Source organism: Cynocephalus volans, chromosome 12 (genome assembly GCF_027409185.1).
Source record: "Cynocephalus volans isolate mCynVol1 chromosome 12, mCynVol1.pri, whole genome shotgun sequence".
Classification (NCBI taxonomy): Eukaryota; Metazoa; Chordata; class Mammalia; order Dermoptera; family Cynocephalidae; genus Cynocephalus; species Cynocephalus volans.
In genome coordinates, this window is record NC_084471.1 from 9,717,893 (window position 1) to 9,743,905 (window position 26,013).

A 26,013-nucleotide genomic window follows, 5' to 3' on the forward strand; every position below is an offset into this window, starting at 1 on the left:
ACTGGATCTTAACAGTACCTACGCAGTAGGGTTGTGAGGATCGAGGTAATACATGTAAAAGTGCCAGGTACATAATGATCAGTATATGTTGGCTATCATTACTAGAATTAATATTATAGTTATTTTATATATTAGTGTACAGGCTCCATACAACTATGATAATGTTGATCATGATTCTCTCATATTCTAGTGGCTCAAGCAAGCCACTAAAGTTACTTAGGAGTATGTCAATATACGCTGGGAGCCAGCAGATTATGTAAGTGTATTCTTTCTCTGCCTAACTGTCCACTGGAAAAAAGGATGCTTTGCAAAAATAAAGATAAAATGTATTTAAAATGTATTAAAATAAATACTTATTTAGAGATTATTAGCTTTAACGAGCAGGGGCTACAGAAATAGTCACTATAAAGTTATTTTCCCTCTCATACATGCTATAAAAATAACCAATGTACATGATATAAAAGAGAGAAATAGCCTTTAATTTACATTTGGAAAAATCTAGAAGCCCCAGATACCCTTTCTAATCATAAAGTTAGACAGACAACAGGATATTAAGGAAATTGTAAACTTCCTCCAATATATTCACAGATACTGCTCTGATAAAAAGAAAAAGGTCAGCAAAGGAAAAGGCAAAGTCTAAGGAAGCACTGTGTACTCGTGCACCAATTAGATTGAACTAAGCGGTATCTATGGCCACAGACCACGACATATGACTGGGTTCAAAGGGTGGTATAAAAGACATTTCCCAGCCATAACTTAGAGATTAAAACATGTAAAATCTAAAACTCAGACATTTTTATGACAAAAACAGCATCAGTGTTTAAAAGTCAACTTTTGTAACATCAATATTCATACTCCAGCACTGAATTCTGCCTAACACCCAGTATCATTCAAGTTAGGTAACCTATTTGATTGTGAGCTTTCTCCAAAGCTTATGAGAGGAGTTGGATACCGAGAAGTGGGGTCATGCTGAGAAGTTGAACACAGCTTGCAGAAGTGTTGCAACTGAGAACATGGAGTCTGCGTGTCTCTCGGCATGCAACACTGGGGGCTCTGGAAACCTGAGTAGCCCACCACCACTAAATGTGAAACTAGTACAAAATGGTCCGGGCAAAGGCAAGATTAAAAGAAGATTCATTTCTTACTATCTACTTATGGAATGTATTCCCCATCTATTGTTTATTGGAGGAGTCAAATTAAACAAATTGCTTGATATTAAATAAGAAAGCTAAAGATAAATCTAAAAGTTACCTTCTATATTGGAGAGATTTCATTCCTGTCTCTTCTAATTTAATTATGTTGGTTCAGGTAAAAGTAAACAATAAAAAAATAAAAATAATAAGTGTGCTATTACTATGTGTCTCAAGGGGTCAGAGGCTGCTAACACTTCTCCTTACCTGGCTCAATGGTGATTACCATACCGGGCTGTAGAGGGAGGGAACGGGGCATGTCTGGAGTGTCATGCACATCCATCCCAAGGTAATGGCCAACATGATGAGGGCAGTATTTTCGAGCGGCCTGGAAAAGATAATTACCACGGTATTATTAGAGCAATGTCTCTTTAAGGGGAAAGTTGGGCATGTATAAATCACTGAGATATGTGTTAATACTTCTCCCATGGTTCTACTATTCATGTTTAACCTATCCTTGGCTAAGGATTAGGAGACCTGATAAACTGCTACCTCTTGTCTGCAATTCTGCTAATGGCATTCTAAATAATCTGCATTTTCATTCCCACTATTTAATATGTTACATATATTCTGATGTGGGTAATCCCAGGAATGACTGTGGCAAATGAAAATCTCTTTTCCTGGAGAAGGAAGGATGACTGTGGCAGATGTTAGAATAGCTCTCTTCTTCCATGTTCACACATCCTTCTCAGGAAGCCTACTCTGGAGACCCTAAGTATTGCACAGCAACTTGTGGAGAGGGCATTATTGGGCATTTGCCAGCATGGATATTTCTATCAGTTAATTAAAGATTTGTTGGCCTGAGTAACAGTGAATTCATAGCTTCTTTTCTATTGATAATAGAAGTTCTGGCTGCCTAAACTGGAGGTGAGAGATGCCTAATGGTCTGTCTGGCTTGACCACTTAGCATATTAATTTTAAAACTGAGATCTTACATTTTTACTAAATACTATTACATTTTGGATACAGATAGAATTCATTAAAGACGTGCGGGCATATGGTTAAAGTCTCAACAATGTCACTGAAATAACAAATATCCTCCCCTTTGAGTTCTAGAATCACCAGAAAAAGATGAAGAGTTAACCTCTCCTCCTTTTTTGTGTCCTGCACCAGACTTCATTTTATGTTTTCTTAATATTGAGCTAGTTATGCTGTACGCGAAGAATCAGAATGTGCTGCCATCTTCTGGGAGAAATAAGTACTGACTTCCTTTGTTTCAATCTATGTTAAAGCTAAGACGCTCTTACAGTTGAAGAATCACAAAGACCATTGCTAAACCTAATTTGCTTTATATAGGGTAAAAACTGAGCAGTATGTTAAGTGTTCTTGAGAACTGGGGTCAAGAAAGTGACGTACCTTGAAGGCACTGTTTTCTTTAATGTTCTTCATGATCCCCAACTCTTTAAGCTTCTGTCCTGTCAGTGTCAGCATCATGCTGTAGATGTTCTCTAAGCTTGTCCCAGGGGAGCAGAGGGTCAGACAATCTCTCTGGATCTCTAGAACAGCTTCATAGAGTTCTGCCTGAGGTGCGGTGAACCTGGGGACAGAAAACCAAAGAACTTGAATTCAGAATAATCTGATATTGTAAGAAGTTTGCTTCTAAGTTTGATTAGAAGAATTTCAGATGACGATGTGGCATTGTTGATATTTACTAAGTACTGATATATCATTACTGACAGGACCTTAATCATGCTCTAGATGCTCAATGGGAAGAGCAATAATCCTTCAAGATGGAACAGCGACACAGTCCTTCATATGGTCAACAGATATACATGAAGGAGGCTAGAAGATGTACCCAGCCATGAATGCAGTCAGAGGTCCACACCAGGCTCACCCTTGATTTTTTTCTAATTCCCTATATACAGACTACCAGTAAAAAAAAAAAAAGGGGGGGGGGGAAGAAAATCCTAGGGATCCACTTCTGTTAAGTGAAGTAGATGTCATTAGATAAACTAGTCAATACCTTGACTACAAGTAACGTACTAGTATATGGGTATTTTTAGAATAACAATTTCTTTAGCAATCACAGGGGAAAAATGACAAAAAAGTTAGCTAGGGTGATAAATGATATGTATTGTCATACATTGTTGAAGGGAATGTAAATTAGTACAGCCAACTAAATCAAATGCTTTAAAGATGTTCTTATAATGTGAGCTTGTAATTCTTCTATACGAATCCATCCAAAGAAAATATTTGAAATTCAAAAAAGTCGAACATACACAAATGTTCACTGGAATATTTTTTATAATTGTAAAATATTAGACAAACTCTAAATGTCTCCTAATAGAAGAATGGTTAAATATAACCGTATATTAGTATAATGAACACCTATATACCCATCTCCTAGGTTCAACCATTATCAACGTTGTTATGACTGTATCATCTATAAATGCACCCATACTCTACTCCACCACAGTACCACTAAATAATTAAAAAAAATTTTTTTTAAATGTAAAATTTACATATACTGAAATGCAAAAATCTGAGCTGTACAATTTTGGGGTAGGGTACCAAATTTCTTCGTTAGGAATGGTACAAATGAAAGATCTTAAGTGGATGCTTTGGTACACAAGCTGTACAATTTGGACAAATGGATGTACCAATCTTGATAAAGTCGGGGACACTAAACTCCCAAATTCTCTCTCTTTTTTGTAGCTGGCTGGTAGGGGGATCCGAACCTTTGACCTTGGTGTTATCAGCACCACACTGTAACCAAATGAGTAAACTCCTAAATTCTGAATCTTCTTTGCCAGTAGAAGTAGCTCTTCGGACTCCATCTGAGAAAGTTAACCCTGTTTTGCCTGAGAACCTATAGGTATCTCCCCTGAGTTGGTTGCCTTAATTGCTTGGTTGCTTCTAGACCTATAACTAGACTCAAGTCCCAGCAGGCTCCAAAAGATTAGTTACAAAGTGTGACCCATGAGGAAGGACACTGCATTCCAAAAAGAACTTCATGATTTTTCCAATTTATACAGACAAAAATCTGAGAATATGTGTGGGAATGGATATTTACAGTGTGGGATGATAGCAGAAGGAACATAAAGTTGGATCAGGCTGAATTTATTGATACAGGTCCATTAGACAGAGATTTTGGATTCAGTGTTATAGCTCAAGGAGTCAGAAAAGCTCTAACAGGTTTGGTTGGCTGGTTGGTTGAAACATGGACAAAAATATAGCTCGCAATAAATGAACTCAAATGCCAGAAATGGTTTGGTATACTGGAGAAGGAATTTTATCTATGAGTGTAATATAAATCCCACCTGAGTTTCCAGACAGCCCTGCAGATTTTGGGCTCAACACTGCAATATCAACTCTTGCTCAAGTTTACAGACTGCTAACCTGTCCTACAAAATTCAGACACGCCAGCCTCCACAACCAGCTCCTTAAAATCAATTAATCAATCTACTTATACACATACACACACGCACACATCCTATCGGTTCTGTTTCTCTGAAGAATCCTGACTGATACAGATCCATATACCGATCATTATATGTAGAACATTTCCATCTCCCTAGAAAGTTTCCTCATTTCACCTTAGTTTTGCACAATCTAGAACACATCATATAAATGGAATCAAACAGTATGTACTCTTTTGTGTCTAGCTCCCTTCAGTGGTGCTGCTTCAATCAGTAGTCTGTTCTTTTTCACTGCTGAGTGGTATTCCATTGTATGAACAGACCACAATTTGCATATTCATTTTCCTACTGATGGACATTGAAGTTTTTTGGCTATTGTGAATAAAGCTGTTAAGAACATTCTTGTACAACTCTTTTTGTAGACATATGTTTCCATTTTTAGATAAATACCTACAAGAAGAATTGCTAGGTCAAAGGGCCAGTGTTTATTTAATTTCGTAAGAACTGCCAAATTTTGTCCACAGTGGTTGTAACATTTTACATCACTCTGAGCAGTGTAGGAAAGTTTCAGGTGCACTTCATTGTTGTCAGCAGTTGGTATCGTTAGTCTTTTTAATTTTAGCTGTTCTAGTGGATGTGCAGTGGTAGCTCATTGGGGTTTAATTTGCATTTCCCCAATGAGTAAGCGTCTGTTTGTCTTTCTTTGTGAGATATATATCAGTGAAAAATTCATCTGTCTTTGGCCTGCCTATTCATTTTCTTAGCAGTGTCTTTCGAGAGACCATTTTACTTTTGAAAAAGTCTAACATATAGTTTAGTGATCAGGCAAGGATTTCCAAATACTTTTTATGCAGATTTTGGGGCTCACACTCTCTGTAGCTCCCTCTCTTCAAGGATTTTCTCCCATTTTTTCTGGCTATTCTGCCAGCACTTAAATTTACCTCTGACACTTTAAACAAATAAGACTGTTGCTTTCTGCTACTCAAGCTTTGTGGATTGGGGGAAATGTCCTCAGGCAAAAAGACCTACCCACTAAATTTACCTACTATAGTTCTGTCAAGAACAGACATGTACGCGATACCAGGAGGAAGGTGATAAGTCCCAAGAAAGATCTACACAGTGCTACAAAGGCACTCAGAGCGACTAGTCGTCTGCGCCTAGCAGAAACCTGGTAGACTACCTGGGCGAGGCGGTGCCAAGCAGGGTCTTCAAGGCCCAGCTGATAGACGAGGGTTGCAGAAGACACGTCCCAGCCGAGCCCAGTGCGCACAGAGCGGGGAGAGGTCCAGCTAGGGAGGCGGAGACTCGACAGAAACCACACACCCTGTGGGGTCGCCACTGCGTGATCCAACAGCATGGGCCAGAGTGCACACGGAACAGGGAGAAGTCCTGCATGGGAAGTGGAAACTCAGCAGAGACCACACACGCTGCGGTACCGCCCCGTGATCCAGCAGCCCAGCAGAGTCCAAGCTGACCAGAGAGGTGGCTCCCCGGAGAGGCCCAAAACCCAAAGCAACCACACACACAAGGCACTAGAGGCCAACTGAGCAGTCACGGAGGTAGCCATACCAAATTGGCAACCACAGCAACATCTTAGTTAGTCAATAGTCTCAAACCTGTGGACTGTGAAACCCCTGCCACAATGAATAAACATCAAAAAAGATACCAGAAATACAAAAAATCAAGAAAGTACACCACCAAAAGATAATAAATCTCAAACTCTAGATCCTATAGAACAAGAAGCCCTTGAAATGACTGACAAGGAATTTCAAGTGATAATTCTAAGGAAACTGAATGAGATACAAGAAAACTCAGCTAGACATCATGATGAAATGAGGAAAAGTATACAGGACCTGAAAGAGGAAATGTACAAGGAAATCGATGTCCTGAAAAAAAATGTAGCAGAACTTGCCGAACTGAAGAAGTTATTCAGTGAAATAAAAAACACAACGGAGAGTTTAACCAGCAGGCTTGTCGAAGTTGAAGAGAGAACCTCTGAACTTGAAGATGGGCTGTTTGAAATAACACAAGCAGACAAAAGAAAAAAGAAAAAAGAATCAAAGACACTGAAGAAAATCTGAGAGAGATATCAGACAACCTTAAGTGCTCAAATATCCGAGTCATGGGTATTCCAGAAGGGGAGGAAAACGGAGATTGCATTGAAAACATATTCAACAAAATAGTGGCAGAAAACTTCCCAGGTATAGGAAAAATCACAGATCTTCAGATCCAGGAAGCTCAACGATCTCCAAACGTATTCAACCCAAAAAGGCCTTCTCCAAAACATGTTATAGTCAAACTGGCAAAACTCAGAGACAAAGAGAGAATCTTAAAAGCTGCAAGAGAGAAGCGCCAAATCACCTATAAGGGAGCCCCAATCAGGCTAACGTCAGACTTTTCATCACAAACCCTAAAAGCTAGAAAGGAATGGGATGATATATTCAAAATACTAAAAGACAAAGATTGCCAGCCAAGAATACTCTACCCTGCAAGGCTATCCTCCCGAAATGAAGGCAAATAGTATATTTCTCAGACAAACAAAAACTGCGGGAGTTCACTACCACACGACCAACCTCACAAGAAATCCTCAAGGGAGTACTGGGTTTGGTTCCTGAAAAATAACTACCACTGCCATAAAAACCCAAGAAAAATCAAAACCCACTAGTATAATAAAAATGGCATTCATGAAGAGAAAACAAGCAAACAAAAACGCTATCTACAACCTAAGGAACCAACAAACACAGAAACCAAACAGTAAATCAGAAAGCAAGGAACAAAAGACACCTAAGACAACCAAACAACCAATAAAATGCTAGGAATAAATCAACACTATTCAATAACAAGTCTTGATGTAAAAGGCTTAAATTCCCCTATCAAAAGACACAGACTGGCTGACTGGATTAAAAAGGAGGACCCAACTATATGCTGCCTACAAGAGACCCACCTCACCCATAAAGATTCACACAGACTAAGAGTGAAAGGATGGAAAAAGATTTACCATGCAAACAGAAAAGAAAAACGAGCTGGAGTAGCTATTCTTATATCTGACAAAGTAGTCTTTAAACTAAAAACCATAAAAAGAGACAATGAGGGACACTACTTAATGATAAAAGGACTGATGCATCAAGAAGACATAACAATCATAAATATGTATGCATCCAATGTTGGAGCAGCCAGATTTATAAAACAAACTTTATTAGAACTAAAGAAGGAAATAGACACTAATACCATAATAGCAGGGGACCTGAACACCCCACTGTCAATATTAGACAGATCATCTAGGCAAAGAATCAGCAGAGAAACACAAGATCTAAACAATACTCTAGACCAATTGGAATTGACAGATATCTACAGAACATTCCATCCAACAACCTCAGAATATTCATTCTTCTCATCAGCACATGGATCATTCTCCAGGATAGATCACATATTAGGTCACAAATCAAGTCTCAATAAATTAAAAAAAACTGGAATTATCCCATGTATTTTCTCAGACCACAATGGATTAAAACTAGAAATTAGTAACAAACGAAACTCTGGAAACTATACAAACACATGGAAATTAAACAGCATTCTACTTAATGACATATGGGTCCAAGAAGAAATAAAGCAGGAAATCAAAAAATTTATTGAAACTAATGAAAACAATGATACGTCATACCAAAACCTGTGGGATACTGCAAAAGCAGTATTAAGGGGGAAATTTATTGCATTAAATGCTCACCTCAGAAGAATGGAAAGATGGCAAGTGAACAACCTAACACTTCACCTTAAAGAACTAGAAAAACAAGAACAATCCAAACCTAAATTTAGTAGAAAGAAAGAAATCATTAAGATCAGAGCAGAACTGAATGAAATTGAAACCCAAAAAACAATTCAAAAGATCAATGAATCAAAAAGCTGGTTTTTGAAATGATAAATATCATTCGAGACTACTATAAACAACTATACGCCAACAAATTTGAAAATCTGGAGAAAATGGATAAATTTCTGGACAAACACAAGCTCCCAAAACTGAACCATGAAGACGTAGAAAATTTGAACAGACCAATAACAATAAAGGAGATTAAAGCTGTTATCAGAAGGCTCCCAACAAAGAAAAGCCCAGGACCAGATGGATTCACAGCAGAATTTTACCAAACATTCAAAGAGGAATTGACACTGATTCTTTACAAACTATTCCAAAAGATTGAAACAGACGCAAATCTCCCAAACTCATTCTATGAAGCAAACATCATCCTGATACCAAAACCAGGTAAAGATATAACCAAAAAAGAAAACTACAGGCCGATATCCTTGACGAATATAGATGCAAAAATCCTCACTAAAATACTAGCAAACAGAATACAGCAACACATAAATTATTCACCACGAACAAGTGGGATTCATCCCAGGGATGGCAAGGTTGGTTCAACATACGCAAATCAATAAATGTGATACACCATATTAATAAAGTCAAACACAAGGACCATATGATCATCTCTATAGATGCTGAAAAAGCATTTGATAAAATTCAGCACTCATTCATGACAAAGACCCTCTATAAGTTAGGTATAGAGGGAAAGTATCTCAACATAATTAAAGCCATATATGACAAACCCACTGCCAATATCATCCTGAATGGGGAAAAGCTGAAAGCTTTTCCTTTAAGAACAGGAACTAGACAAGGATGCCCACTCTCACCACTCCTATTCAACATAGTGTTGGAAGTACTAGCCAGAGCAATCAGAGAAGAGAAGGAAATAAAGGGCATCCAGATTGGGAAAGATGAAGTCAAACTGTCCCTGTTTGCAGATGACATGATCCTATATATCGAACAGCTTAAAACCTCTACAAAAAAACTCTTGGAACTGATAAATGATTTCAGCACAGTAGCAGGATACAAAATCAACACACAAAAATGAGTAGCATTTCTATTCTCCAATAGTGAACATGCAGAACGAGAAATCAAGAAAGCCTGCCCATTTACAATAGCCACCATAAAAATAAAATACTTAGGAATTGAGTTAACCAAGAATGTGAAAAATCTCTATAATGAGAACTACAAACCACTGCTGAGAGAAATTAGAGAGGATACAAGAAGATGGAAAGATATCCCATGCTCTTGGATTGGAAGAATCAACATAGTGAAAATGTCCATACTACCCAAAGTGATATACAAATTCAATGCAATCCCCATCAAAATTCCAATGACATTTTTCTCAGAAATGGAAAGAACTATCCAGACATTTATATGGAATGATAAAAGACCACGCGTAGCCAAAGCAATGCTGAGCAAAAAAAATAAAGCTGGAGGCATAACACTACCTGACTTTAAGCTATACTACAAAGCGATAATAACCAAAACAGTATGGTACTGGCATAAAAACAGACACACTGACCAATGGAATAGGATAGAGAATCCAGAAATCAACCCACACACTTACTGCCATCTGATCTTTGACAAAGGCACCAAGCCTATTCACTGGGGAAGGGACTGCCTCTTCAGCAAATGGTGCTGGGATAACTGGATATCCATATGCAGGAGAATGAAACTAGACCCATCTCTCTCACCATATACTAAAATCAACTCGAAATGGATTAAGGATTTAAATATACACCCTGAAACAATAAAACTTCTTAAAGAAAACATAGGAGAAACACTTCAGGAAATAGGACTGGACACAGACTTCATGAATATGACCCCAAAAGCACGGGCAACCAAAGGAAAAATAAACAAATGGGATTATATCAAACTAAAAAGCTTCTGCACAGCAAAAGAAACAATTAACAGAGTTAAAAGACAACCAACAGAGTGGGAGAAAATATTTGCAAAATATACATCTGACAAAGGATTAATATCCAGAATATACAAGGAACTCAAACAACTTTACAAGAAGAAAACAAGCAACCCAATTAAAAAATGGGCAAAAGAGTTAAACAGGCATTTCTCTAAGGAAGATATACAAATGGCCAACAGACATATGAAAAAATGCTCAACATCACTCAGCATCTGGGAAATGCAAATCAAAACCACACTGAGATACCATCTAACCCCAGTTAGGATGGCTAAAATCCAAAAGACTCTGAATGATAAATGCTGGTGAGGTTGCAGAGAAAAAGGAACTCTCATACATTGATGGTGGGACTGCAAAATGGTGCAGCCTCTATGGAAAATGGTATGGAGGTTCCTCAAACAATTGCAGATAGATCTACCATATGACCCAGCTATCCCACTGCTGGGAATATACCCAGAGGAATGGAAATCATCAAGTCGAAGGTATACCTGTTCCCCAATGTTCATCGCAGCACTCTTTACAATAGCCAAGAGTTGGAACCAGCCCAAATGTCCGTCATCGGATGAGTGGATACGGATAATGTGGTACATCTACACAATGGAATATTACTCAGCTATAAAAACGAATGAAATACTGCCATTTGCAACAATATGGATGGACCTTGAGAGAATTATATTAAGTGAAACAAGTCAGGCACAGAATGAGAAATACCACATGTTCTCACTTATTGGTGGGAGCTAAAAATAAATAAGTAAATTCACACACACACACACACACACACACACACACAAAGAAAACCGGGCGCAGGGGTGGGGGAAGAAGATATAACAACTACAATTACTTGAAGTTGATACGACAAGCAAACAGAAAGGACATTGTTGGGGGGGAGGGAGGAGAGGGAGGAGGGAGGGAGGTTTTGGTAAGGGGCAACAATAATCAACCACAATGTATATCGACAAAATAAAATTAAAAAAAAAAAGAGCCGACTTGTATAGTTTCTGCCTGTTTTTGGAAGCTTTCTTTGTGCCTTTAAATAGTTGTTTTCAATATTTTGTCCAGATTTTATAATTATTATCTGTGGTGGATTAATCCAAGCTAGTTATACTACCATAATCTAAATATTACTTTTGTAATCAGGACAAAAAAAAAAAAAAAGCTCCAAATTTATTTCATAAATATAAATGTCTGTGTGTTAATTAACTAGGTGTTTCTAGGTGCCTGATATGATTAACAAAACCATCTTAGAAAAATAATCAGGACCTTTCAAACAGCAGCTAAACTGACCCAGAAGGGATCTGTATATTTCTTTACTCATTTATTCCAAATATATCTTTATTCCAACTCATACTCCTAAGAAGCAGTGGGATATGTTACTCTGTAGAAACCCTTACCTGCCATTGACGGGCCAGGTACGGGTGATGTCACTCACATAGCAGGAAGACTCACAACCTCCATCCAGAAGCACCATTTCCCCATCCTGGAACAAAAGTAAGATAGGCTACACTAGGTGACCACATGATTGTAAGTTCTTTCTTCTAATCTAATCTATGTCTTTCATTTTACTAAAAAAGGCTTAAATTTAAAAAAGAGTAATCTCTGGTTCTTCCTCACAAGAAACACAACATCTACATTTTTCAAATGAATTCACTTTTGCTCAAGAAAGGGGTGGCACTGTATAGTGGTTAAGAACATAGGCTCTGGAACCAGACTGCTTGAGTTTGAATTACTAAGTGTAAACATTAGCACATCATAAATAATTACCATTATCATTATGTATTAATTTTTTAAAAATCTTATATTAATTAGTATCCAGGGCCTGACTCAAATGTGATTACCCATAACAATTTAACTTTGGAATGTCACTCTCCCTTCTGCTGTCTGTCATAATACATGTGGGGAAAGAAGAAAACTTTGGCTAAATCTTTAACTTACTACTTGTCATTTATATTGAAATGATCTATTCATGCCCTTGAAGACAGGGCATATCTTTTTCATATCTAAATAAGCACAAAATCTGACACACAGTAGAATAATGGGTAAATAAGTACCGTGTGTACATATATACACACACACACGTATGTGTGTGTATGTGTGTGTGTATGGGTGTGTGTGTGTGTGTATACATATATAGTAATGGCAACTTCAAAGAATGAATTTGGTTTTTATTTCTGGCATTAAGATGGAATAAATTTCCTGTTAGAAAACAAGTAGATCCTGGATAACAATATATTTTATGAAATGCTAACATTATATAATGTTAATAGATTTCTGAAAGATCATCTCTCTCTTCAAAAAAGACAACCCAGAACTGAAATTAGAGCTGGGAACAGTGATAATAAGTAGCAGATTAGGCCGGCCCGTGGCTCACTCGGGAGAGTGCGGTGCTGACAACACCAAGGCCACGGGTTCGGATCCCTATATAGGGATGGCCGGTTAGCTCACTTGGGAGAGCGTGGTGCTGACAACACCAAGTTAAGGGTTAAGATCCCCTTACCGATTCTTTAAAAAAAAAAAAAAAAAAAAGGTAGCAGATTAGACAGACAGCTGAAGAGAAAATTAGTTTCATAGAAGACAGGCCTACCAAAATCACCTAGAGTATGACAGAGAGTGGAAAGGCAAGGGCAAATACAAAACAGAATTTCGCTTATGAAGAACAGAACAAAAAAGTCTAACATATCTAGTTGAAGTCCTAGAAGGAGTAAATAGAATATAGGAAAGGTGATATCTGAAGAGATGATATCTGAGAATTGTATGGAACTGATGAGAAACATGAATCCACAGATTCAGGATGTAGAAACAATAAATTTATTTACAAAAATTTACATAAAAATGAATTTGTACTTAGACATATAATAAAATTGAGAAACACTGAAGAAAAAGTGATCTTAAAAGCAGCCAAAGCAAAAAGAGATTTCCTATAAGAAACAATTAATAATTAGTGGTGTTTTTGTTTTATTAATCAGCAATACTGAATGTCAGAAGACAGGAATAATCAAGTTGATGACTGAAAATAACTGTCAGCCTAGGATGGTTGTCTCAGCATAGCCATCTTTCAAGAATGAGAATGAGGCCTGGCCGGTAAGCTCAGCTGGTTAGAGAGCAGCCTTCTAACCCCAAGGTCATGGGTTCAGTTCCCCACACCGGCCAACCTTCATCTAAAGGTAGATGAAAAAGTAATCCCAGAAAAGCCATCTAACATGTCAGAAGGAATGGTGAGCATGCAGATAAATCTAAATAGACACTGTCAGGCAAACCTGGAGTCTCGCTGGCACCCCTACACCAACACCATGCATAGAGGGTCTCCCTAAGCACTGAGTGAGCCCACTTACCAGTGGGAGGTGGACCTGGAACTCGGGAGGTGGGGTTATCACACACATGCCCACCAGCTATGGATGGAGGGGTCGGAATAAACCCTTTGTGTCACACCAAACTAACTAACAAAACAAAAAATAAACTCTGTCAGAAGGGTTCTGCTTTGATCTACTTCTGAGAGCTAGATGTAGCTGTGGGTGGTAAGCTTAGAGGCAGAAAACACAGGGTAACTTGCTCTCTCTGACTGCATTTCTGCCAAAGGTTTAGAGCCTTCATACTTGTATACATTTCAAATATATAAAGTTCAAAAGTAAGCAAAACCAAACTACCTATGATAAACTATATTATCTATTAGTTGCAAAGTAAAAAGAAAAACAAAGACGTGATTACCATCAAAGTTAGTGGATAGCCACAGCGGTTATACTGTCAGAGAAAGGATGATCACTGGGAAGGAATACATTGTAGGAAATACTTCCTGGGGGTGGAGGGATAGTAATGTCATATTTCAGGGATTGGCAAGCTTTTTCCGAAAAGGGCAAGACAGTAAATATTTTTTCCTTTTTGGGCAATATCATTACTGATGCAACTACCTAACTCTGCCACTGTAATAGGAAAGTGGGATTGACTGTGTTCCAATAAAACTTTATTTACATAAACAGGTGGCAGGCTGGATTTGACCTGAGGGTGGTAGTTTGCCTACATCTGTTCTATTTCTTGATCTGGGTAATGGTTATAAGAGTGTTCACTTTATAATTACGTATTAAACTGTTCCTTTTTGTTTTAAGTACTTTTCTAGTAGGAAAGTTATATTTTACAATTAAAAATGCAGAAAGAAAGGAATAAAGAAAGAGAGATGAAAAGCCTCAATATATTAAAGATACCGAATTAGTAGTTAAAAAGCCCACAAAGGAAAATACCAGGCCCAAATAGTTCCATATGTGTGTTCTACCAAATTTTCAAGAAACGATGATTCAAATCATTCCACAATATTAAAAAAGAACTATTCATTTTATGAGCTTAGTTTGACCTTGATATGAAAACCAGAAAAAAACAGTACGAGAAAGAAAAATTATAGGCCAATCTCACTCATGAACTCAGATCAGAACATCCTAAACAAAGTATTAGTAAGCTGAAACTAGTAGTGCTAAAGAAAAGATACTCAATTTCATTGATAATTAAGGTAATAAAAATTAAGACCATAGTGAGATACTATTTTATACCAACTAGAATGGCAGAAATTAAAAAATCTGATAGTACCAGGGAATGGAGATGTGGTCAACAGAATTACACACTGCTGGTGAGGGTATAAACAATACAAATATTTGAGAGATAACATTAAGGTCTCAGCTTTGGGTCCCTAGACTGGCCAGTTGCCAAAAAACAGAACAAACCAAAAAACCTCAAATATTTGGGAGAAAATTCATATTATCATAAATATTTATGAGTTAAAAAAAAGTCTCCCCAAACTATATATAGCAGTACCTAATTTTTATATACTTCATAAATAAGCAGAGCTAATTCATTCTGTTTGGGGAATCATGTATATATGATACAACTATTTTTTAAAAATCAAGGGAAAGAAAAATTTAGGATACCAGTTACCTGTGGGAGGGAGGCAGTGGGATGGCACAGAAGGAAGGTACATAAGTAGGTGCAATGTATTGCTAATGTCCTAGCTCTAAAGTTGAGTGATGAGTATTCTTTTTTTTTTTATTCTTTTAATTTTGGTAGCTGGCCAGTGTGGGGATCTGAACCCTTGACCTTGGTGTTATAATACTGTGCTCTAACCAACTGAGCTAACCAGCCAGCCTCCGGTATTCATTTTTAAAAAATTATGCTGTATAATTTGTTTGCTATATATATATGTTTTTGAATTTACTGCGTATTAAAATACATAAGAAATGGACTTAATAAAAGTATACACAATTCTTCACTTATATAGGCACATGGAGAGAAAACGATAAAAGATATGTTCCCTCACTGCTAATAAAGATTTCTTAAAATATTTTTGCCCTCAAAATATGCTTGGCCCACTGTTGTTGTCAAGTCCTTAGAGAAGGTGTGTTATAAAATGAAATGAGCAGATGCTTTGGAGTAGAATATTTGGCTCTGTACTAATGAGTTGTTTAACTTTTTAAAGTTTATTTTCTTCATCTATTAAACAGGCATGTCAATAATTGCTCCTACCAGTACAAAGTTACTAAGTTATGGTTAGATGGGAAGAATAAGTTCTGGTGCTCTAAGGTGACAATAGCTAATAATACTATATTTTATATCCCAAGATAGCCAGAAAAGAGGATCTTGAATGTTATAACCACAAAGAAATGATAAATGTTTAGGTGATAGATACACTAACTATTCTAATTAGATTATACAATGCAATATATGCGTGTATTGAAACAACAAATTGTACCCCATAAACATGTATGATGAAAAAAATAAAATGGATGGGAAAAAAATAATTGCTCCTATCTAACAGGACTAATGCAAGGATCAAGTATGATAGGGCCGGCCCGTGGTTCACTCGGGAGAGTGCGGTGCTGATAACACCAAGGCCATGGGTTCGGATCCCATATAGGGATGGCCAGTTCGCTCGTGGCTGAGCGTGGTGCTGACAACACCAAGTCAAGGGTTAAGATCCCCTTACTGGTCATCTTTTAAGAAAAAAAAAAAAAAAAAAAAAAAAAAAAAAAAGATCAAATATGATAATGTCTGTAAAACTACTTTATAAAAGGGGACCATGAGGTTAGTGAGTTTACTACTAGGTGTCTGAACCTAGTAGGAGCAGCACTGAAGGGCATTTATGTACCTTGATGAGTTGATTATTCTTCACATAGTGCAAAGTGTTTGACCGATTACCACCAGCAACCACAGGGGGGTAGGCTAAGATGTCTGCACCACGAGCCCGGCACTCAAATTCAAACTGTGAAAGACAACAGCAAGGTATGACTAGAAGGATTTCTGTAGGGTTGTCTAGCCCAGGCTCTCTTCAACAGCCCATATCTCCATATCAGTACTTATCTTAAGTCATTGCTGGAAAACTATTCATCATATCTAACCAAACCTTTTATGGTGTAATTTCAGTCCATTTCTTTTCCACATACTATAGCCTATACTAAATATATACTCTTATTCCCATCAATACTGTAATTTAATCCTATTATTAAACGTTCTTTTCTTTTGAGTGTTCTCTAAATTTCCTATGATTTTCAAATTAAGTATAAAAGAGAACACAGAAAACCTATGATGAAGGCTGAGTCCAGAGATACAGTTAGGTAAGGTTACTGTTTGTTTATTCTTATTTAGTTAAACACCAAAATATGGCTCACATTTTTTTTTATTTTCTAAAAGATGACCAGTAAGGGGATCTTAACCCTTGACTTGGTGTTGTCAGCACCACGCTCTCCCAAGTGAGCCATAGGCCATCCCTATACAGGATCCGAACCCGTGGCCTTGGTGTTATCAGCACCACACTGTCCCGAGTGAGCCACAGGCTGGCCCTATGGCTCACATTTTTAATAGCTCTTAATTATTAATTTCAACCTTTCAAATAGCTACCAACCTAAATGCTCTGGAAAAGTAAAAAAGAATGCTTGACAAATTGAAAATTCTACTAATTTCACTACACTGTAGGATGGAGATGGAGATTGGCGAGTTTCTGCCACTATAGCACTGAAATTCTTTACGTTTACTTAAACAGTATTATTCTTCTCATTGTGCATTAAGTCTTTCCTTTTTCATCTATTCTACTTTGCAATTTTTTTCCTTTAATTGTAACGCTGCATGTTTTAGACTCACCTAATAAATTACCAGTGACATTTGAGAACCAAATCCTCTCGAATAACATGCTGGTCCCTACTATGAAAACCGAGTGAAAGCCATCTGCGAATCAATAACATTACTTTACATTTGCCTCCAATAAGAACCTTCCAAACATCTGAAACTCACCTTAGCATAAAGAAAGGCTTCCTCCACAGGGGCTTTACTGGCAAACATGGTCTCTATGAAAGCCTGCAAAGAGAAAGGAGGATGAAAAGGACAGTCTTATTCTAACTGTGTTGCTTCCTCAAATATTCAAATGTATAGAGCTCAAGTGAAAAGCACCTTTCCAGGCCCGGCCCGTGGCTCACTTGGGAGAGTGTGGTGCTGATAACACCAAGGCCACGGGTTTGGATCCTATATAGGGATGGCCGGTTCGCTCACTGGCTGAGCGTGGTGCTCACAACACCAAGTCAAGGGTTAAAATCCCCTTACCGGTCATCTTTAAAAAAAAAAAAAAAAAAAAAAAACTCGGGAGAGTACGGTGCTGAGATAATTATATAGATTTCTGAAGGGAAAAATATTGCTTTCAGGAATACTGATTAACCCAACCTTCCCACTTAGAATATATACTGAATAAACAACATGGAAACTGCTATGGTTAGAATGTGTCACTTCCAAAATTCATGTTAAAACTTAATTTCCATTGTGGTGATATTAAGAGGTGGGGGCCTTTCGGTAAGTGATTAAATCATGAGGGCTCTGCCCTCATGGATGGGATTAGAGAAAAAGGGCTTGAGTAAGTAAGTTCAGCCCCTCTTGCTCTTCTGCCAGCGATCCTCTCATTTTTGCCCTTTCTGTCCCTTCTGCCATGTGAAGACACCTAGATGGCGCCATCTATGAGGAATGGGCCTTCACCAGACACTGAACCTACTGGCACCTTGATCTTGGACTTCCCAGCCGCTAGAACTGTGAGGAAATAAATTTCTATTGTTTATAAATTACCCAGTCTCAGATAATTTCTTGTAGCGGCACAAATGGACTAAGACAGAAACACATTTGTCATTTATATAAGATGCTTCTAGAGCTCTCGAATGTAGGAAATTATGGATTGAATGGTCCAGTCTATAGCAGGGTTTCCCAAAGTCAGCACTATTGACATTTGGGGCCAGATAATTCTTTGTTGTGGGGGGCTTTCCTGTTCAATGTAACTTGCCAGTAGTACCTCCTAATTGTGACAACCAGACACTGCCAAAATGTCCCCTAAGGGACAAAACTGTCCCCCATTGAGAACCACTGGCCTACAGTATAAGTACTTTTATTAATTCTCTGTTACAGCCACACCTTATATTTTCTATTTTTATGAGCGTATATGTTTATAATTCACCACTCTACCTTGCTCCAAAAAGAATTTTGATAAGCTTACATGGATACATAAAATATGACAAGACAGCATAAATTCACAGTAGAGTTAAAGAAAAGCTTTAAAGGGGTGGGGCAAATGGAGCTCAAAATAAGAATAACGCACACCAGAATGACCTTTATGACTACTATGGCTATAATGGGTAGGCCACAAACTTATCTCTCAGTTTTCTAGCAGCCAATGTGAAAAGGGAAACCCTGTCAGCTACATAATTTCCAGTGTCTGTGGAATAAAAACAAATTGGTTGCACAGGGATTATTATATGACACTATAAGTAGAAAGGAATTTCTCTCGAGCTGTTAAAATCATGACCTGAGAATGCATGCAACATTCACAGGAATGTTTTTAGTAACATTTCTCAATATAAGTAATGACATAATCGAAAAGCCCAAAAGAGTAAAAGCAAGTGGGACAGCAGTGGGAATATTTGCAGATGACTCCATATCATGTTTGTTTACTGTCTCTCCTCAACAAGAATGCAGAATGAGGACAGTGATACCTGGATAGTCTATTTTGCTCACCACTGGATTCTCAGAACCTAGAGCAGTGCTTGGAAGATAGTAGGTACTCAGTAAATATCTGCTAGATGAATGAGCAATTAACATCAGTTAAAGGACACAAACATACAAATGTTGACAGATAACTAGTTAGTACCACATTTTTAGCATGAAGCCTTAAAAGAAGGGTGGGGGGGAGGAGAGGCACAGGCAGTTTTAGTGAGCTCAATCTCTCAACAGAGGGATCTGTCTTTATTAATATTCTTTTGAACCCTTAACAAATGGCACAGAGAATTTTTGAAGTCATATGTCTTTTACACTGCGATGCAGACTAAACAGGAGAGAAAAGTTCCTCTTGCTTCCTAGGTGGTCAAATGCCTGATCTTGCCTTATTTCTTTTTGTTATGAATATGCCTCTTCTGAGTCAATTTCTTCATAGATGATTCCAGATATATACATGACACATAGTTCAAATGCCACCTATCCTTACTATGTGCTTAACGTCCTTCCTATAAAGATCAAGGGGTAGAACTTCATGACTGACACTTGTCCTTAGGGTTGTCTTGTCACAACACAGCCCGTACTCCTTCACTAAGTGCTATTTAAATGTTTGTACTTTGATTCTTGAAAAGTGCAAAATGTGTTTTCTTTGCATTTTACTCTGTATATCTCATAATCAGGACACATTACGAATGAACACTATACAGCTTACGGACAAGGGAGAATGAAAAGAAAAAGCATTTCAGGAACAATTTCGTGTGTGTGTGTGCCTGCGTGCGTGTGAGAGAGATACAAGAGCAGGGAGACTACGCCACCGGAAAAGCAAGGGGAGGGCACTCTGCGCAGAAGGGTAGCATGAGACTATAGGCCATCTGAGTTCTGTATGGCTAGTAGTTAAGCACATGAAGGAGTAAGAAGAGAAAAAGTTGGAAAGGTAGGCAGCAGGGACCAGATCATGAAAAGCCTTGCATAAGCATTTTGAAATTTAAACCTAAAAACAACAGGGAGCCACCAAAGAACTATAAGTAAGAGAGAGAGACGGTCAGAGTTTTAAAGATCACTCTGGCTAGGGTAAGAGTTAGACTGAGGCAAAACAGAAGCAAGGAGACAGTAAAGGGATACGAGGTGCTCTCCTGTGTTAGGCATTTTCAGTATTTCATTTCATCTTCTCACAACTCTATGAGATGGGCACTATTATCCTCACTATGGCTGTGGAAACTAGCCTCAGTGAGGTTTAGTAACAATGGCCAAAATGACACAGCTTTGCATTTAAATCCGGGTCTATGTGTTTTCCACTACACTATTCTGCCTCTCTAGGAGTGGACTTAGATATAAAGATTAGGGAGAAGCAATTGTCTAGGATAACTTCCATATTTCTACCTAAAGTAGCTGGATAGATGTTAATATTATCGACCATGAAAAAGAATACAGGAGGAGGGTCAGGTTTGGTGGAGGGTACAGCACAAGTTTAGATGACTAAAGGAAACTGGTAGAGATGTCCGGGAGGGAAGATACATGCTCAGCCACAGGAGAGATCTGACTTGGACAAAGTCTCCCCTCACTTCCCTCCTTTTCCTTCTGCCCATATATTCAACTCTCTGTCTATAATAAGTACTCAACTCTAATGACAATGTCCCTTATTTTAAATCACATCACAGTGTGACAAAATCAAACAGATCAGCATTACATTAGCACCAATTATATTTGGCTTCCCCTCCAAAAGAAGGGAAACTTTGGTCTGGGCTAAACAATGCAAATATAGTGTAATTGTTTTTTTTTTTTTTTTTTCCTACATAATTATTCTTAAGAAAACTATTTTGCCAAGATATCCAAAAATCTTATAGAAAAATTTTAAAGCAGAATTGGAAATGCTTAGGGAATATAATCACTTGCAGCTAAAGATTCATTAAGAAAAATAAGACCAAACTCCATATCCCTGCCTGATACTGGGTTGGTAGATAAAGGGAATGCCATAAACTTAATACTAAATTTTAGTCTGTCATAATAACAGCATGGACAAGTGAGGAAGTATGGATCGGACTACCACTAAGTGAATTCATAACTGATTTAATACCTTATCCAAAGACATCTGATCACTGAACTGATGTCAACCCAGAGGGAGCCCTTAACAATGTCCCACAGATCTGTTCTTAGCTCCCTTACTTTAAAAATCAATGATTTGAGGAGCTGGCCAATTAACTCACTTGGAAGAGTGTGGTGTTAAGAACACCAAAGTCAAGGGTTCAGATCCCAGCACCGGCCAGCTGCCAAAAAAAATCAATGATTTGAAGAAAGACACAGACATATGCTTATCACATCTGTATTAGTAGTAAGTTATCTTTGCAGGTCTGGCTGTGGTTAGAGCACTGGACACTGTATTTGAAGGACACTAACAAACTAGACAGCACATTGAGGAGGGTTACAAAAATGAGGGAAAATATAACATATAAGAAATAGTTAAGGAAAACAAGAATATTTAACTTTGGGAAAGCTAAAGGTAGAACACAGAAAAGTGGACTTCAAATGTTTGTGTACTATTATGCTGTGAGAGATGATTCCATCAGGCCTAGAATTAGCCTGAGCTGTTTTGCTGCTCCTGCATGACACCCTGATCCTGGTCAAGGCCTGATACATACTGATGAATAGTGCTGTAAGGAGTTTCAGAGCAGTGTGTATCACCTAGTCAGTACTGATAACAATCAGATCAATGCTTGTACTTGGTTCCATGAGCTCTCTGGAGGGCTTTGCTACGAGATACTAGGAATATGTCCATGTGACCAAAACCAAAAACCCCTAACTGAGATTCCATTTTGGGGTCTTTGGTTGAGATGTTCTGTGCATTCATGGGTGGTTGCTGTGAGAGAAAATGCACCCTAGGGAGGACAACAGGAGCCTGCACCTGGCTTCTCTGGACCTCTTGGTGTGAGAAAGCTACTGGCTGTGATACATATCCTTACTTTAACGCTGTTGCTATACTGGAACTTTTTCCTGTAATAACTGTAGATTTGTAAGCACTGTCATTGGGTCTCCTTTAACAATTAATGCTGTTTAACTGCCACTGTTAGTGCAGTTGGCTTTAGAAATGGAAATGCTTAAAAGACATCTAACTCATTCTTGATTTTTTATTGAGGTAAAATTCACATTACATAAAATTAACCAATAAAAGTAAACAATTTAGTGGCATTTTGTACATTCACGATGTTTTGTAACACCTCTCTATAGTTCCAATACATTTTCATCACCCCAAGGGAAGATTCCATATCCATTAAGCAATTAATTCCCACTTTCCTCTCACTCCATCCCCTGATATCCTCTAATCTGCTTTTTGTCTCTGTGGATTTACGTATTCTGGATATTCCATATAAATGGAATCATACAATATGTAACCTTTTGTGTCTGGCTACTTTCACTTAGCATGTTTTCAAGGTTCATCCATACAGTATGTTCATCCATATCCGTACATTGTTCTTTTCTATGGCTGAATAGTATTCCATTGTGACATTTTGTTTATCCATTCACCTGTTGAAGGATTTATGGGTTTTTTGCACCTTTTGGCTACTGTGAATAGTGCTCCTAAGAATGTTTGTGTGTAAGTATCTGGTCGAGTACCTCTTTTTAATTATTTTGGGCATATACTTAGGATGGGAATTGCTAGGTCATATTCTCTCTTTAGCTTTTTGAGGAACTGTGACAATATTTTCCACGGTGGTTGGACCATTTCACATTCCCACTAGTAAAGTATAGGGTTTCAATTTCTCTACATCCTCACCAACATTTGGTTTTTTATTTTATTTATTATAGTTATTTTAGTGGGTGTAAAGTGGTATCTCATTGTGGTTTTGATTTCTGTTTCTCTGATGGCTAATGATGTTGAACATCTTTTTATGTACTTATTGGCCATTTACATATCTTCTTTGGAAAAATGCCCATTTGAAAAATTGGGTTGGGGCCGAGCCCGTGGCACACTCGGGAGAGTGTGGTGCTGGGAGCACAGTGACTCTCCCGCCACGGGTTCGGATCCTATATAGGAATGGCCAGTGCACTCACTGGCTGAGTACCGGTCACGAAAAAGACAAAAAAAAAAAAAAAAAAAAGAAAAGAAAAGAAAAATTGGGTTGTTTGTCTTTTTGTTGTTGAATTTTAAGTGTTCTTTATACATTCTGGGTACTAGACCATTATCAGATACATGATTTGCAAATATTTTCTCTCATTTTATGGACTGATTTTTCACTTTCTTGATTGCATCTTTTGATATACAAAAGTTTTAAATTTTGATGAAGCCCAATTTATCTTTTTCTTTTGTTGCCTGTGCTTTTGGAATCATATCTAAGAATCAATAGGCAAATCCAAGGCCATGAAGATTCTCCCCTTTGTTTTCTAAGAATTTTATAGTTTAAGCTCTAAGTTTAGGTCATCAATCCATTTTGGGTTAATTTCTGTATATGGTATGAGGTAGGGGCACAATGTCACTCTTTTGTATGTGGCATCCAGGTGTCCCAGCACCTTTAATTTTTATCTTCATTTTTTGTTTATCTTTTCCACATCTGATTCATTCTTAATTAAAAATATGGCTAAGGTATTATTTAGAAAGAAAAAGAATGATTCTGATAAAGGAGATAAGAACAAAATGATGAGCCAAGCCATTCTTGGTTTGAAGTAGCACAGGCTTTGAAATCAGTGTAATTTGGAAATGACAGAACCTGATCTTTAGGAACCAGCAAAATGGATTGGAAAGGAATAGCGAATTAATGGTAGGTCTGCTAAATATTTGGTGATGTGCTTACTGTCTTCAGTGATGGCTGAAAGTAAGCTCAGGGTGTCCTTCAGATGAGCATCTCTCTTTGGTCAACAGATGGAGCTCCAACCAAAAGAACCCGTGCTGTCATAATTTTTGATGAGTCAGCTAATCCTGTGAGATCAACTATAGCTAAAATAATTCAAGTGGCAAGCTGACAATGGAGGGTAAGAAACCACGGAAATAAGGGGTTATTCAGTGAATTAAATAAGCCACTCTGTAGATTATTACTAGCAATACCCCAGTGAACCCCTTTTAAAAATAGTTCCCAAGAATTCTGGATCAAGGAGCAGTGTCTCTGGCTGTTTGGGGGAATGTATGGGCTCATCCTGGTTCACAGTGAAATCATTAGTTTACTAAAATTGAATTAAGAGAAGGGTCCACCATATTAGGGTACTTCAAAAAGTTCATGGAAAAATGGAATTAAAAGAGAATACAAATCTTTCTGTGAACTTTTTGAAGTACTCTTAAACATACCCCCAGTGATGGGCAATCACCCTGCCCCCCTGTCATATAAATGTCAGCACCTACTGAAGCTGCAGACATGCAGGCAGTACTGTACTGGCTATATGATGACAGAAACAAGCTCCCTTATGGGATGCCTATCATCCAGTTTATGAGTGGCACCGTGATAAAAGGCACCCAGTAGCATGGGCTTCATATGTGACTTTGCTGTTAGACCTCAGGAAGATATAAAAAGGCAGTTTAAAATCATCCCAAATTCCTGGATAATAAGAAGATAATATATTTAGGACTTTAGAAAAGAAATAAAATCAAGTCAAAAAGGGGTCATGCAAAAGAATAAAGTTGTATCCTTACCTTATACCATATATAAAAATTAACTCAATGGATCAAAGACCTAAACATATGAGCTAAAACTATAAAACTCTTAGAAGAAAACATAGGGGAATATCTTTGTGACATTGGATTTGACAAACCAGAGAATGGGAGAAAATATTTGCAAATCATCTCTCTGATAAGGGATTAACATCCAAAATATAATAGGAAATCCTACAACTGAACAACAAACTAACCCTATTAAAAAAATGGGAAAAGGGCTTGAACAGACATTTCTCCAAAGAAGATATACAAATGGCCAATAAGCACATGAAAAGATCAACATCACTAATCGACAGGGAAATGCAAATCAAAACTATAAGGAGATAGCACTTCACACCCATTAGGATGGCTATTACCCCAATAACAGAAAATAACAAGTGTTGACAAGGATGTAGAGAAATTGGAACCCTCATGCATTGCTTGTGGGAATGTAAATGGTCTAGTTACTGTGGAAAACAGCAAGGCAGTTTCTCAAGAAATTAAACATAGAATCATCATACAATCCAGAAATTTCTCTTCTAGTTATATAGCCCAAAGAACTGAAAGCAGGGACTCGAACAATTATTGTACAACAATTTTATAAGCAGCACTATCCACAATAGCCAAAAAGGTGGAAACAACCCAAGTGTCCACGAACAGATGAATGGATGACCAAAATCTGGTATGTATATATACATACAACACTTGGTGTTGTCAGCACCATGCTCACCCAGTGAGCTAACTGGCCATCCCTATATGGGATCCGAACCCGTGGCCTTAGTGTTATTAGCACTACACTCTCCCGAGTGAGCCACGGGCCAGCCCCCTATCTTCTGTATTTTTGATGCTCTGGCATCTGGGGCCTCACTGACCTGGAGAGATTGCTCTTCTCAGGGTTAGCAATTTCCAGGGTAGGTTAATTCTAATTCCTAGAGATAGCAAACAACTTGCTTATGAGCACACCTTTAACATGCAAACCAACAAGTCCCAAATCCATACCCCTCACCAGCCTCCTTGTATCAGGCTCCTGCAGGTCAGTACACTATATCCCCCTACCCTAAACCACCCCAGAGCCAGTTACA

At 37.9% G+C, this 26,013-nt stretch overlaps 1 protein-coding gene across 4 annotated transcripts in view; it reads right to left on the reverse strand.

The window, feature by feature from the left end:
* The window catches only part of XPNPEP3 (X-prolyl aminopeptidase 3), a 70,578-nt gene that overhangs the window by 9,670 nt on the left and 34,895 nt on the right, over positions 1-26,013 (reverse strand). For 3 of the 4 annotated variants that reach the window (XM_063076299.1, XM_063076298.1, XM_063076302.1), the window contains exons 5-9: positions 17,587-17,649; positions 16,448-16,561; positions 11,718-11,803; positions 2,547-2,727; positions 1,398-1,518 (exon numbers count right to left, since the gene is read on the reverse strand). In XM_063076299.1, coding sequence (XP_062932369.1) covers positions 1,398-1,518; positions 2,547-2,727; positions 11,718-11,803; positions 16,448-16,561; positions 17,587-17,649 — 565 coding nt within the window. The remainder of the gene's footprint in view (positions 1-1,397; positions 1,519-2,546; positions 2,728-11,717; positions 11,804-16,447; positions 16,562-17,586; positions 17,650-26,013) is intronic. The other variant, XM_063076300.1, reaches the window with a different exon arrangement.